At 42.8% G+C, this 14941-nt stretch overlaps 1 protein-coding gene and 2 non-coding genes across 5 annotated transcripts; all 3 read left to right on the forward strand.

Annotated features, from left to right (window-relative positions):
* The first annotated feature begins 95 nt into the window (after positions 1 to 95).
* uba1 (ubiquitin-like modifier activating enzyme 1) lies at positions 96 to 14878 on the forward strand. 3 transcript variants are annotated; one of them, XM_063891210.1, is made up of 26 exons: positions 96 to 319; positions 3477 to 3593; positions 3669 to 3727; positions 3815 to 3983; positions 4946 to 5080; positions 5177 to 5283; positions 5370 to 5460; positions 5578 to 5710; positions 5800 to 5897; positions 6121 to 6267; positions 7651 to 7827; positions 8072 to 8179; positions 8278 to 8358; positions 8531 to 8683; positions 9239 to 9404; positions 9530 to 9726; positions 9978 to 10042; positions 10415 to 10610; positions 11622 to 11696; positions 11782 to 11986; positions 12125 to 12210; positions 12341 to 12433; positions 12535 to 12726; positions 13069 to 13170; positions 13260 to 13360; positions 13448 to 14878. In XM_063891210.1, exons 2-26 carry the CDS (start codon positions 3477 to 3479, stop codon positions 13581 to 13583), a joined length of 3189 nt encoding a protein of 1062 aa, XP_063747280.1. In that variant the 5' UTR covers positions 96 to 319; the 3' UTR covers positions 13584 to 14878. The 3 variants fall into 3 exon arrangements, with proteins under 3 accessions (XP_063747280.1, XP_063747271.1, XP_063747288.1); XM_063891201.1 differs by lacking the exon at positions 96 to 319 and adding an exon at positions 1775 to 2014; XM_063891218.1 differs by lacking the exon at positions 96 to 319 and adding an exon at positions 1775 to 2014 and having other exon boundaries at positions 11782 to 11971.
* Positions 11417 to 11537, forward strand: LOC134872633 (small nucleolar RNA U6-53/MBII-28). The gene has a single exon (XR_010166836.1). It is a non-coding gene; the product is annotated as a small nucleolar RNA U6-53/MBII-28 (small nucleolar RNA).
* LOC134872640 (small nucleolar RNA U6-53/MBII-28) lies at positions 12839 to 12958 on the forward strand. The gene has a single exon (XR_010166838.1). It is a non-coding gene; the product is annotated as a small nucleolar RNA U6-53/MBII-28 (small nucleolar RNA).
* Positions 14879 to 14941: the final 63 nt, after the last annotated feature.

Below are 14941 nucleotides of genomic sequence, written 5' to 3' on the forward strand. Positions count from 1 at the left end.
AATAGAATTTACTTGTGATACAATTATTTAAATCAGTCATGGGTGAACCCTCTTGAATGGAATGGTGGTTGTGCCTGTAACGTGCACATGTTGCTGCTTTGCTTTGCTTTCAACTGAAATAGAGTGAGGGGAAACGGTTCTGGAACAGCCGGTCAGGCAACCGTCCAGCGGAAAAACTCACACAGAGCCCGCCACCCTGACATACTTTTCACTTTGCAATCAGCGGTACTGTTAAATTGTCACATTATTTCTTAGATTTTTTTGCTTAAATACAAGCCGATTTTAATACTACAGATCAGGCCGAGTAATATCGGATGTGGTAAGTTCTGCTCACTTGTGAAAGCTCTCGTCTTGGTAATGTTAGCCCCAGCTAGTTAGCTAGTTAAGCTAACATAGCGGCTGGAAGTAGGAAAAAGTCGTTGGGTGGCTAGATAGCTTGAAAGCTAGCTGCACATAAGCTAACAACTACGCAGTCGTTTGATTGCGTTACTGGTACTCGTTTACGTTAGTTGTTGTCAGCTTTCTGAACAATTTCAGCGTTGCTCTCTGCTAACCATGGGCTAAAAACCACTGGCACGTAACCATTAACTACAGATTGGAATTCGCACCTTTATGTGCACGAGACTGCTGTTTCAATTAACGTTCTGTGATGAATACCGTTAACAGTAGCTGGAAAGCTAGTTGGCTACAAACACCAGATGCTCGCAATGTTCAGAAGCAGACACAAGCTAACTTGCAACACGCAGCTTTGAAACACTGGCAACATTTCACTTTCCATATGTATTTTGGAGAACGTTAAGGTAGGAGGATAATTGATGCTACCACAGCAACGTATTATTGGCGAGGTCTCTTAGCTTGCCAAGTTGGGATGTTTGTTAACGTGACATTTATTATGTTCATAGTTTTGAGCTATGATGGGATATAGTGGTTTTTTATCATTTCGCAGCATTACTGTGAGAATGGGGATCCCCTCGACATGTGTACCCGAGAATATGCGGCCCACTCTTTGCCTGGGCCTTTGTCATTTGCCAGGCACCCCCTCCCCCAATACTCCTCCTTTACAAGGAATGCTCACCCCTAACCTCAATGTGACTGAGGGACCAGACGCCTAGCATCACTAGGTCTAGCAAGTATACTACCTAATGTAGTACCTGTCTCCGTTATCATTGGGATACCATCCGACTTGACTTAAGGTGTGTTTTGCTGAACTTGGATAAAGGACCACATCTCTAAACTACTATACTGCAATTATCGTGCTATGAATCTCCAATTTGGTTTAGCATTCAGATGGTTTTATGTTTCATGGTGCATTTTGGCATGTATTCTGTAAGTTGTATGTATGCAGTGTAGTTCCACAACGAGGCGACTTGTTTAACAACCTGTCACAAAGCAACAAAGATGCTGTTATTGTTGTATTTCATTAATCTTGGATATACTTAGATAGTGGATACTTGGATAGACTTCACTTTTCACAAATGTCAAAGTATAGTCCGTGCTTGGATATTTGCTTTCTTGAAGTTGCGTATGACATGCTCTGCTCGTTATTGTTGGAAGTATTGCAAGATTTGTCTTTAAAAATCGCTGGTGGTCTTGCAGTTCATTGTACAGTAACATACATGGCATGCATCTTCTGGTTAAAGGGGCGGGATGGATGCTCGTTGGTTTATGTTATTCAGCCAATGAGAGGAGCTCCTGTCTGACCAGCGTGCTCGCAGCCTCCCTTTCCTGTTGAATATTTCAGCCCATGCGTCACAGTTGCTCCGCCCCTTTCTCCCGTCTGCCATTTTGGTTTTGTTCCCGTCTGCAGTCGCAAAGCCAGCAACGCAATTACATAGAGAGACTCTCAGCACAACGACATAGTGACTCGACAGTATACCGCAGACCCTCCTAATCCCACACCGCGTTTCTTTTCTTTGTTCAAATCGTCCATATTACAACCATCGATTTTACTGACATCTAGATACTGCGGGAGAGGAGCGGGTTCGCATTGGGAAGGGACCGAGAAGGATTATTGGTAAGAAAAGAGAAATCAATGGAGCACGAGTGAAATGGCTAGTTTTACATTCGCAAAATAATCCTACATTGGGCGATACCTTTGAATGCTGGTTGTGGTGCAGTGTTGGAAACACGGTCGGTATTAACAAAGGAGCTGTGTTAGCTAGCTGACATAATGGAACCGTTGTTGTATTAAACGAGCAGGTTGCATATAGCTAACAGCTGCTAGCTTGTAAAGTTGTGTTCCGCACTGGGGGAAATAAAGGCCTAGGCCGAGCTGCTAATGGATAGGCTGGCAGGCTGGTGTTTTCTTGCCTCTTAAGTTATTAATGTTCCGACTCTGTCCACTTTGCCAAATCACTTAACTGATTAGTGGCAAGCAACCTACTTAATCGGGTTCCTCTTGGCGCTGTGTAGGGATATTTTATGTACCGTTTCTTGAACGTTAAAGGCTTGATTTCTTCAGTTAACATATGTGTTGCCCTCTTTGCTGTATCATTCCGTTTGTCTTCATTTTCGTTTTTGACGGACATCGACGGTTCAGTTACCGTTACATTTTTATTTCGAGTGGTCATAACGTTGTTTATTTAACAACGTTGGCAAACTAGTTCCATTATGTTAATCTGTAGGGACGTAAATACACGGTTACGTGTGACTGTCTCGAGAATATAACGTTCGGTTAGCTGCATTTGATGCGGAAATTGTGTCCGATCATGAGTGCTGTGCAGTGGGAATGTGTTCGAGAGATTGCGGCCTGTTTCACTTCCTGAAGTGACTGGGTTTGTCTGGAGTGTTCCGTTAATCACCAGGTACTTGGATGTTGTTTTTTTTAAAGATTATTTTTTACTAACGCCCTTTTTATATCTCCATACTGAGGATCGTTCAAACGGCATTGTATGGACGTTGTGTCCACACCTGCAGGCCGCCGTGAGGTGTTGCTCACTTTACCGCAGTGAAGTTTTAATGATTCAGCTGTTTCTGTTGAAACGATGTTGGCGGTCCTTAAACACCGGTATAATGGACAATAGAAGTACATAAACAGGCCAGCCCTGTCTCTGAGCATGAAAAGAACTGATAATGCTGCTATTCATGTCTTTTCCCAGGCTCAGTTCGTTTTCTAGCAGATTTGTGTTTGGCCAGCAGCCAGCCCAGCTGCTCCCTAGACGAGAAATCCTCTTGAACATGAAGGGGATTGGGCAGCGTTCAGCTTGGATACTGCTGATAATAGAGCTGTAGCATTTAGATATATATTTTCCACTTATTTTGAGAATTTGATAACCTCAATGAAATATAACCATGATGACACTCCCGTTTCTTCAGTCTTTCTGATTTACTGAACTGTTAAACTTTTATTGCGTACATAACAACTGTAAATGAGTTATTAATACAACCGTGTGAAGGGGAAATGTTAAATAGCAACATGAATTATCTTATCATGCTTCCAAATGGTCTTTAACATTGTGTCTTTATTTGACGGACAGATGTCCAGCTCGCCGCTGTCCAAGAAGCGTCGCTTGTCAGGAACAGAGACGAAGACGGGATCCCATTGCTCCTCCTCTAACTCTGTCAGAACTGATCTGTCCCACACACCTGCCAACGTGAGTACAAACACTTTATACGAGTTGGTAAAACTTGTAACATAAACTGATGGCAATCCCTCTGTATTTTTTCAGGGCATGGCTAAGAATGGCAATGATGCTGAGATCGATGAAGGCCTGTACTCCAGACAACTGTAAGTCAACTGAAACCTGAAACTGAAAAACTGGAATGGTTGTTTAACAAAACAGTTGTGCTAATTCTGCCCTGTCTCCTTCTGTAGTTACGTGTTGGGCCATGATGCGATGAAGCGCATGCAGAACTCCAATGTCCTTATCTCTGGTATGAGAGGTCTTGGAGTAGAGATTGCCAAGAACGTAATCCTTGCTGGAGTCAGGAGTGTCACTGTGCACGACCAAGGAATCGCAGAATGGAGAGACCTCTCCTCTCAGGTATGTAGAAGCGTGCGAAGATATTCTCATTCAGCAAAAATGTTATTGTTTTCATTCAGGCAGACATTGGTTCACTTGGCCATCATACTTTATAGAAGGTTCCCCAGCTGTGCCTTAGTCTTTGAGCCTGAATCCAAAGTACAGCTTGTTTCTATCTGTTATGAGTCACTTGGTTTGTAGTATTGTTGCCATCCAAAAAGAGTACTGCAGCCACCCCCACCCTTGCTAACCATAGGCTGACCCAGATTTATCAGTGGGTGGCCTCTCCCTGGGTCAGCTAGAGTAAAGAGATTGTTAAGGTTATTCAGATCTGAGTTCTGATGCTTCTATCCAAAGGCCATACAGGTCATAAGGAATAGGCTGTTCAGGTGTTCAGCCAGGAGAAGATTATGGTTGCATATGTTAGCCATGTCTGTAATGCCACAGTTAAATCTTGTGCTCTTGAACATTTCTATTTTAACCTGTGGCATTTGTCCTAGTCTCTTTTTCTCATTCTAGCTGAATTGAATAGCCTGTGCATATTTCTGTCACCTTTTTTAATCAACCACTTAATCTCTGGCCACATCCACACTGGCTGCATTTTCTTCCCCTCTAGTTGAATCTTTCTGTCACGGCAGAAACAAATTTCTATTTCTATTTATAAGCGAGACCATACCATTTCTCCTTTATTACACAGTAAAATGCAACTGTTAAAGACACCTGCATGAAGAAAAAATGAAACCGAAATAAAGTAAAACTCTCTTGGTGAGGTCTTTCCAATGTTCCAATGACCATCAACTGTTGTTGTAATAAGCTGAATTTTGAGCCCCAATTTGAAAGCAAAATGAAAGACAGGGAGTCATAGAAAAGATGTATACGTTTTTGTGTTTAAATTGGATGGCGAACCTTTCCAAAAATGAATTTGGCCTATTGATTAATTGACTTTGTCAGTATTTGCCTGACGTTTTATTTATTATGGGCAGTTTTACCTGCGGGAGGCAGACCTTGGGAAGAACAGGGCAGAGGTGAGTCAGCACCGTTTGGCTGAACTCAACAACTACGTTCCTGTGACTGCACACACCGAGACGCTCACTGAAGACTTCATGAGCGATTTCCAGGTATGACTTAGCTAGAAGCTATTGCTTAAGGATTTTCACAGGCAGAATGGAAAGAAAAGTTGGTGCTAAAAGGTTTTTGTTTTTTGTGTGTCCTAGGTGATAGTGCTGACTAACTCAAATATAGAAGAGCGGCAGCAACTAGGCGAGTTCTGCCACAGCAAAGGAATCAAGCTGGTCATTGCTGACACGCGTGGTCTGTTTGGGTAAGAGTCTGACCTTTCTGGTTCATACTTTCCACATGTTTATACACGTCCGTCACTCTAATGCTGTGTAATGTTGTGTTTTATAGCCAACTTTTCTGCGACTTTGGGGAGGAGATGTTGGTGTTTGACACCAATGGAGAGCAGCCGCTTAGCGCCATGATTTCCATGATCACCAAGGTGAGTCTTTGCATCCTGCCTAAATTATTTTTCCAACTACTTGCAGCAGTTGGCAATAAGAACAAGCTTTACGTTTAAAATGATTGACACAATGTGGTTCACTCTTGGTTCCTCAAGGACAATCAAGGGGTTGTGACATGTCTGGATGAGGCTCGTCATGGCTTCGAAAGTGGAGACTACGTCACCTTCACTGAGGTTCAGGGTATGACAGAGCTGAACGGCTGCCAGCCAGTGGAAATTAAAGTTCTGGGTAAGTCCTGTTTCTATGTGAGAGAACAACATGTTTTGGTTAGTCTGGTTATAACCGACTTCATTTGACATGACTTCCTCCCTCTGCAGGTCCCTACACCTTCAGCATCTGTGACACAACTGGCTTTACAGATTACGTAAGAGGAGGAATTGTCTCCCAGGTCAAGATGCCCAAGAAGATTGCTTTTGTAAGTGACTTCCAATTTCCACACCTAATTATGTTTTTCGTGACCTGATAGATTTATACAAATCATTTTCCCATTATAGACCTTTTGGAGTTTGACTGCATTTCAAAGTCTTATATTCCCATTATTGACACTAATCGGCATGGGAGTGTCTAATTGCAACATAATACTCTACATGTTTCGCTGATGCTGTCACTTGCTCATCTTGTTTGTCTTTCCCCTGCAGAAATCCATCTCTTCTTCCATGGCAGAGCCAGAGTTTGTGCTGACAGACTTTGCCAAGTTTGATCGTCCAGGACAGCTTCATGTTGGCTTCCAGGCTATCAATGCCTTCCAGAAGAAACACAACCACCTTCCTGCACCTTGGAACCAGGTACATCTTATTGTATCTTTATAAATACCACAGTTGCTTGAAGATTCTTAGATTTGGTTAACTTACTCTGTAGAAAACTCAACTATCTACCAGGCTGTTAGCCTTTTTTCAATGGCCTAGCAACGCGCGAGAACTGCAGGCGCTAGTATTGTAGGGGGGCCCGTGGGTATCCCCCCCCCCCCCCCCCCGAATATTTTTGAAATTCATAACTCTGAAACACTACTTCCTGCATTTTGAGGCGTTTGACGTTTTTGTCTTTGTTACAACATTATTTTTGTGCAGAGGCTGGGAGGAGGTATGTGTGTGTGTCGGGGGGGTGGGGAAGACCAGATAATTTTTTGGTATTATAATTACACTGATTGATATACAATATATAAGTTAATACAAAGAACAGTGAGTGTAACTGAAACTAAAAGCTACAACTTAATTGTCACATACATCTTGTATGTCTACTTATTCAATTTGTTAATCTATATCGTATATTTATGCAAGACACTTAGCATACAGTTGTATTAGCTATGTGTTTGTGATGGTTTTCTGATCTTTCACACCTTTGAACATTCACACAAGAAAAATATTCTTGCATGAATACTCTGCTGGAAGAAGCTGGATTTCGTTCTGTGTTCCTCTTTTTCCTCATCTTTCACAGTAACTTGAAGAAAGAATTTTCATTTAGCCTTATTTTTCATTTAGCCTTCATATCAAATCAAATCAATCAAATATTATAAAGGACATTATCAACTATAAATATGTCAATAGTGGGAATTAAGTACACTGTTCTCCACAAACATCAATTTATCGATCTTTTAAAAGTAAAGGCTCCCTATTACTCAAAGGAACCATACAAATTTTGATCTCCTCATGCGCCCCCCACTACAGTTCTCGCCGGTCGCATCGTCCTGACGTTTTGTTGTTGTTTTTCCCCCGGTTCATCGACAGTTATTGCCACCAAAGAAGCCAGAAAAATTAGGTTAAAGAGATTTTCCACCAATACAGCGCCCATCCACGCCGCGTCACGGAAAATCGACCAATGAGAGTCTCACGACTCGCCGCGAGTCACTCACGAGATGTGAGCTTAGCGCGATTTTCGGCTTAAATCGGCGAATTTTGATCACATTCAGCTAAGTTACCGGGGAAAACACCGGAGGCGCCCAGGCGCCCACCTACCTAAAAGCCTGATTTCCACCATGTTTAAAGCTTTTAATAACTATAATTGGTTTCTAATATTGTTTTATTGGGAGTGTTGTTGTGAGGATAACTTTATCACTGCACTAAAGCATGCATTTCTGTGGCACTGCTTGTCAAAATGTACACTCGTATATAAGTACAAGTCAGTGAGTTTTGTTAAGCATTTTGTAACATGCAGGCATGTGTTTATTCCAGGCTGATGGTGAGGAGTTCTTGACATTAGCCAAGGAGGTAAACTCTGCCCAGGCGGGGTCAGCTAAAGTGGAGCAGCTGGATGAAGCTCTTATGAAAAAGCTGTCGTATGTTTCTGCTGGTGACCTGGCCCCTCTCAATGCCTTCATTGGAGGTCTGGCTGCACAGGAAGTGATGAAGGTCAGTTTACACTGGGTTTAAATTGAGGAGGTTTCACTCCTAAAGTAGCTGTTTTCATTGTTTTTAAACCATGTTTTCTTTTGGTCTACTGCTGTGTTTGATATTGAAATGCGTCATCACTGTGTAGTTGCCCTTATCAGTGATTTGAAAGTCGTTTGAACATGTACTCACTAAACAGTTGAAATCTAATAACTAATTCTGTCATAAAAGCTGTAACTATTTTCTTTAATGCTTGTTGTTTCAGGCTTGCACAGGAAAGTTTATGCCTATAATGCAGTGGCTGTACTTTGATGCCCTGGAGTGCCTGGATGAAGAGGAAGGAGTGGAGCTCACAGAGGAAGAGTGTGCCCCCGTACGTGTTCAGCTTCACACACTTATACTGACGAAGGATGCTTGTGACGGCGGCAATAAATAATGGTGTTAACGAGTTTTCACTTTTTCTTTTCCCAGAGGAACTGCCGATACGACGGGCAGATTGCCGTGTTCGGCACCAAGCTGCAGGAGCTGCTTGGCAAACAGCGCTACTTTCTGGTGAGTCCGCAAATGAAAACACTTTCCAACGACTCCTTTTGCATCTAGTTGCTAAGAGTCTGAGGAGTTGAAAAAAAATGAATTATTTAAGAATTTTTTCAGCCTTTTATTCAAGAGTAGGGTGCACCTCTATATATCCTTTCTAACTGAGGTCGGGTTTTAATCATTCCAGGTTGGAGCCGGTGCCATTGGCTGTGAGCTGTTGAAAAACTTTGCCATGATTGGACTGGCAGGCGGTGAGGGCGAGGTCATTGTGACGGACATGGACACCATTGAGAAGTCCAACCTCAACAGGCAGTTCCTCTTCAGACCCTCCGACGTCACGGTCAGTATCACCTATGTGCATCCCTGTCTGTTGGAGGATATGGCAAGCTATTGATTTTGATTTCCTAGCAGCGCTGCATATGGATTCCTGTTTATTGTTTCTGAATGCACTTTAAATGCTGCTGATGAACAATATCCAGAGGAAACATTAAATGGAGAAAACAGACTGCTTAGTCATATGTAAGTCTTATTACTAGTGGTGATAGTCAATAGCAGGTATCTTACAGATATCAGAACACTTATCGATACGTGAACATTGCTTGTCTCCGTTTAACCAAGTTAAAATCATGTTACCAAAGAAGTTGTGGTTTGAGGAACCTAAAAAGAGATATGCTGTAGCCCGTAACTATTGTTGGAATGTTATTACTGGAAGCTTTATTATAAAGGACTGCACACCATGCACAGAAACTTCAAGACAGTAAGGGGATTTGTGTATGAGCCATAAGTAGTAGTAATAATCAAGTGTGCACTGTACCGGTAAACCTGCTAGTTGCCATTTTTCATTTCACTCGAGTGAAACGGTTAATTAATATTGTTTGAATGTTTGTCGTTACAGAAAATGAAGAGTGACACAGCTGCTGCTGCGGTGAAGCAGATGAACCCCTCCATCAGGATCACAGGTCACCAGAACAGAGTGGGCCCCGACACAGAGAGGGTCTACGACGACGACTTCTTTGAGAGCCTCGACGGCGTGACAAATGCACTGGACAATGTTGACGCACGTAAGGAACACAAACCTGCTTGGACTGCTTCCTTTATAGAAAATGTAATTCATGATCTTGATACCATAAATCATCCTCTTCATTTAATCAGCGTCCCCTGCCTTGTGTTTGTGCGCGTTGCGTAGGTATGTACATGGATCGGAGGTGTGTGTACTACCGCAAACCCTTACTGGAGTCCGGTACTCTGGGTACCAAAGGCAATGTGCAGGTTGTGATCCCCTTCCTCACAGAGTCGTACAGCTCCAGCCAAGACCCCCCTGAGAAGTCCATCCCCATCTGCACCCTCAAGAACTTCCCAAATGCCATTGAACACACACTGCAGGTCAGTAGAGCACAGAGTGTGAAATGTGTACAGAAGTATTGAATACGCTCTACCGACATGGCTTTTGTTAAGAATGATTTAATCAAACATTAGAACTGCAAAGGTTCTAGAAAAATGGAGAAGTAATTAAATTGCTAAGCAGTAGATGATAGAACTACCTTTATCTGAAAACATTTTTTCATTTAAACTTATTCCGCATATCTGACTTAATGAATTGAGTGTTTGAGGAATGTTTTCTGTCCTCTCTTCAGTGGGCCCGCGATGAGTTCGAGGGACTATTCAAACAGCCAGCGGAGAATTCCATACAGTACCTCTCGTGAGTTAACTTCCCTTTCACCGTTGTTACCTATACATAGGACCTGATAAACATCATGAAAGTGGTTCAATCATTTCTCTCGCATTAATAGTCTGAGCTGTGTTTATGTTTATTGATCTCTTCAGTACTTGTAAAGCTTTGCCTCAAGACTGTTCAACCACCTGTGAACGAGATCAGCAAGGTCCCCGCAGCGGTTGGATTTGATCCCACAAAATCCCACGCTTGCATTTATTTTTAAACTGGTTGAAAGATGTTAAGCTGACAAGATAGTATTTCACAGGAGTTGTACCTCAATTGATTGGAACAGATGAACAACAAGGGCCTCTTAACATGTTTGTAACTTACGAGGGTTCTTGATTCTTTTCTTTGCAGAGATCCTAAGTTCATGGAGCGCACTCTGAAGCTCCCCGGAGCCCAGCCTGTGGAGGTGCTGGAGGCTGTTTACAAGAGTCTCGTCACAGACTGTCCCCACAGCTGGGCCGACTGCGTAGCCTGGGCCCGCAACCACTGGCAGTGCCAATACAGCAACAACATCCGCCAGCTACTGCACAACTTCCCCCCCGAGCAGGTACAGGTTTAGCTCACTGCATGATGAACACGACCGTTCACTTCATGCTTGCGGCCATGTCTAGGGTTTTTCCCTCATTCATCAACACACAACATTGCCAGATGCACTAGTCTTATTTATTAAAAATGTATTGGCAAATAATCCACCAATCTTAGTTAATGATTAGCCTTTTGCTCAGTTTTATTAGCTTGTAAAATTGCTGAGCTTTTTCATCTGACCTGAGCAATCAAATCTGGTGTCACGTGCCGCCTCTGAAACTATAATGTGCCAACTGCTGATTTTCAGCCTGTTAAGAATAACAGTTTAGAAGATGTTTGACTGTTTAGGTTATTGTTTTTATTCCCCTTTTGTGCTAGAGAAACAGAAAATCATAATTATACAAAATGTAAACTGCATTTCAGGCCTTCATCAGACTTTTTGAGCAAACATTGTTAAAAGTAACTTTTACAAAAGCCTCTTGAGGTTGCTCTACAAACTAAGTGAGACGATTTTCAGGACTAAAAGTACAGCGTTTTACTTTCTTGTTTTCCAGCCAAAATCTATTATAACCTGTATTTGTTTTTATGATAAGTAAGGTAAAGTCCTTCTCAGTCAGTGTTCTAATCCTTAAAAATTACATACAGCCTTAAGATCTTGTTTTTAATTTGATTAAAGAATTGACTGCTAATGCGACCCCTGCAACAGTACACAGTTACATAGCAAAAACCAATAACCATGACTACTGCCATCTGTGCATGGCACTTTATTTGCCAGCGCAATAGAGAGGATAAGGACGGTCCTTAGCTAATGCGTTGCATGTTTTTGATCTCCGATGATGATCCAGCCATGCTAATACCGATGCACCAGGCAGATGCAGTTTGTCTGCCTGGGTGTAAATGAGTGCTACCCAGCTTCTCACGCTGATGGTATCAGTGTGTGCTGAGGAGAATATATAGATGCTTTATAAATGTGACTTCTTGGTTATGCATTCTTGGTGATCACGTGATATTCATTTATTATTTGTGATTTCAGCTCACCAGCTCTGGTGCCCCCTTCTGGTCTGGCCCCAAGAGGTGTCCTCACGCCCTAGACTTCAGCACTAGCAATGTAAGTTTGGTTTTCTTTTATTATCTCCTCTGAACCTATCTCTCCACTTTCAAGATAATGACCAATGATGTGCTTTGTCTTGTAGGAGCTGCACGTGGACTATGTCGTGGCAGCAGCCAACCTGTTTGCCCAGTCATACGGCTTGAAAGGCAGCGCAGATCGTGCTGGTGTGATCAAGATCCTGCAGGACGTCAAGGTGGCCCCCTTCACCCCGCGTTCAGGGGTTAAAATCCACGTCTCTGATCAGGAGCTGCAGAATAGCAATTCCTCTGTTGGTAAGATACACAAATGTACGCATAAAAATTCTTTAAAGCCATAAATCTTGAGTTGTTTAGGCATTTGACGTGTGTTGATACTGGATTATACTTGGACATCAGGGGTCATTTTGAATGCATTGTGACACATTGGCAACTGATTTTTGCTTGCAGATGACTCCAGACTGGATGAGCTGAAGGTACAGCTGCCTTCCCCCGAGTCTTCCACATTCAAACTGTGCGCCGTTGACTTTGAGAAGGTACACGTTCTTTTCACCTGTCCTTGTTTACCTGCAATCACTCGCATGTGTGCCGTTAGTCCTCAATGCAAACATAACCTGCACCAAGTGTAGCTCTGTTTTTCTGACTGTTGTGCCCCTGTGTTAACAGGATGATGACACCAACTTCCACATGGACTTCATCGTCGCATCATCCAACCTGAGAGCAGAGAACTACGACATTCCCCCTGCAGACAGACACAAGGTGGGGAACTGCTTGTTATGGCTTTGTGTTCAAATATTTAGTTTTACTTAAATGAAACTCCTGGAAACAATTGGTTAACTTTGTTCTTTTCTCCGATACAGAGCAAGCTGATCGCTGGCAAGATCATTCCTGCCATCGCCACCACCACGGCAGCAGTGGTCGGCCTGGTGTGCCTCGAGCTCATCAAGATTGTCCGAGGACACAAGAAGCTGGAATCGTTCAAGAACGGCTTCATGAACCTCGCTCTGCCTTTCTTCGCCTTCTCCGAGCCCATCGCTGCTCCCTCACACAAGGTAGGCACCGCATGTTTCTGCTGCTACATTTTACTTGCCTCTTTTGTACTCTATATGTAAAGTGGCATCTTTTAACCAGCAATATACCAATTCAAATGTAGTGTGTTTTGATCTCCGATGATGATTTAGCCATGCTAATACTGATGCCCCAGGCAGATGCAGTGTGTCTGCCTGGGTGTAATGAGTGCAACTTGCCTTCTCATGCTGATGGTTTCAGTGTGTGCTGAGGAGAATATAGGTTATTTATGTTTTTGTTTTGGCTTCTACCCCTCTAACTGGGTGCTGTTTGTGTCTTGATCTGTCATCATTGGCACTAACTGTTACTCATGGTTGTTTTCGCAGTACTACGAAATTGATTGGACGTTGTGGGATCGCTTTGAGGTCACAGGAGTGCAGCCCAACGGGGAGGAGATGACACTCCGACAGTTCCTGGATTACTTTAAAGTATGTGGTCATCTAGTCCTCTTCACTTTACCACCTCATAGTGTCTGCTGCACCTTTCTAATGAAACCTCTTTTTTGTGGTCTTGTCAGAATGAGCATAAGTTGGAGATCACCATGCTTTCTCAGGGAGTGTCCATGCTATATTCCTTCTTCATGCCTGCTGCCAAACTCAAAGAGAGACTGGACCTGCCGTGAGTATATTGTCTCCATGCACTTTAAGATTAAATACATCGTGAATGTTATTTATAATCCTAATTGTTTTCTTCTGTGTCCTCTAGGATGACGGAGATTGTCACGAAGGTGTCCAAAAAGAAACTGGGCAAGCATGTGAAAGCCCTTGTGTTTGAGCTGTGCTGCAACGATCTCTCAGACGAAGACGTGGAAGTGCCCTATGTCAGATACACCATCCGCTGAGCGCCACACTGAACCCACCCACAGGAGGGTGGTGGTTGCAGGGGGGCGAAAGGGGTGGGTATTCTAAGTGAGGAGGGGATTCGGGGGATGGGTGGTTGATCCAGGTCAGCTCTATTGGATCAATCGGTTTGTTTTTTTGGGCCTGTGGTTTGTGTAAACCTGTGCCTGAGTGTACATAGCCCCAGTAAGCTGATTTATGGATACTTGTTTGTGTGTTAGGGATCCACTTGTTGCTCGGCTGCGGGATGAGGGGTGTCTCGGAGGAAGGGAGCATGTATACTGGACCTTTTTGATGTTTCTCAGTAGCAGAACCTCTCCGCTCAGTCTAATTCTAAGCCTTAGTGTTCTCTTGGTACTCCATAGCCCAGCTAGTGTCCCTGTGAAACATCCTCAAACTCTTTACTGACCTTCAGCACTAAAGGAGGGATCTTTTTAATCCAGCCCACTGAACCCCCCCTCCACTCTACTTGCTCTCTTCCTTCCTCAAATCCCTGTCTTGTAGACCTGGTCCCAGGTTTCGGTTTTGTTCTTTTTAAAGATGCACCTCATTAAATAAAAGTTCAGCCAAGAATTTCCAAAATAGCAATGTGTATTGAGAATCCATATCCCCCCTGACCATATCACTGCCCTTAGTTCTAACCGAGACCCTTAATTTGAAACCGTAGAAGCACCTGAAGACACGGCTAAACCTGAGTCGACAGCCTCTCCTGACTGGAAAATAATCTGAGTATCTTGAGTCGGCAGAATAGGAACCCTTGCCGTTTAAGGCGCTCCTACACCACCTCATCTAGCACTCTGAGGCTCTTGCACACGACATCAGTTTTCTCTTTTTTCTCTTTATATTTCATGTGTTGTGTTCATTTCTATTTTATTTTTTGGGGAGGGGGGGATGACAGCGTTTTGGCGCAAACACCTTGTTGATCATAAATTGTCTTCTTTCTACTTTGTTAACTCCAAAAGACATTACAGTATCAGAGCAAGGCAATGAAATGTATCTTGAAATGGGAGCACTTAGTGTGATAGTGAATAAACATGTAAAAAAAAAATCTGGATCTCTGGTTGTTTGACTTTTTTTCGAAGGTTTTAGTAAAAAATGCAATTATTTTTCTGATTAAATGTCACTTGTGGTCTTTCACTTTAATCAAACAAGCATGAGAAGTGTCGATGTGGTGTTCCTGTGTGACTTGCTTCTGGCTCGTTTATCAGAAGTTTCACTATAGGTAATATCCGGGAAGCACTGCCTGTATCAGCGGAATCACTACCAGTGAATTTTAAATAAAAAAACCCTTGTCATATTTTTGTCAACACATTTTTATATATATATAGAAAGACATTGTTTTAAAAATGTATTTATAGTT

Source organism: Eleginops maclovinus, chromosome 1, assembly GCF_036324505.1.
Source record: "Eleginops maclovinus isolate JMC-PN-2008 ecotype Puerto Natales chromosome 1, JC_Emac_rtc_rv5, whole genome shotgun sequence".
Taxonomy (NCBI): Eukaryota; Metazoa; Chordata; class Actinopteri; order Perciformes; family Eleginopidae; genus Eleginops; species Eleginops maclovinus.

Coding starts and splice junctions, on each gene's coding strand:
- uba1 (XM_063891210.1), top strand. CDS start 3,477: ATGTCCAGCTCGCCGCTGTCCAAGAAGCGTCGCTTGTCAGGAACAGAG. Junction 5,081..5,176: donor ACTTCATGAGCGATTTCCAG/GTATGACTTAGC, acceptor TGTGTGTCCTAG/GTGATAGTGCTGACTAACTC. Junction 7,828..8,071: donor CTGCACAGGAAGTGATGAAG/GTCAGTTTACAC, acceptor TTGTTGTTTCAG/GCTTGCACAGGAAAGTTTAT.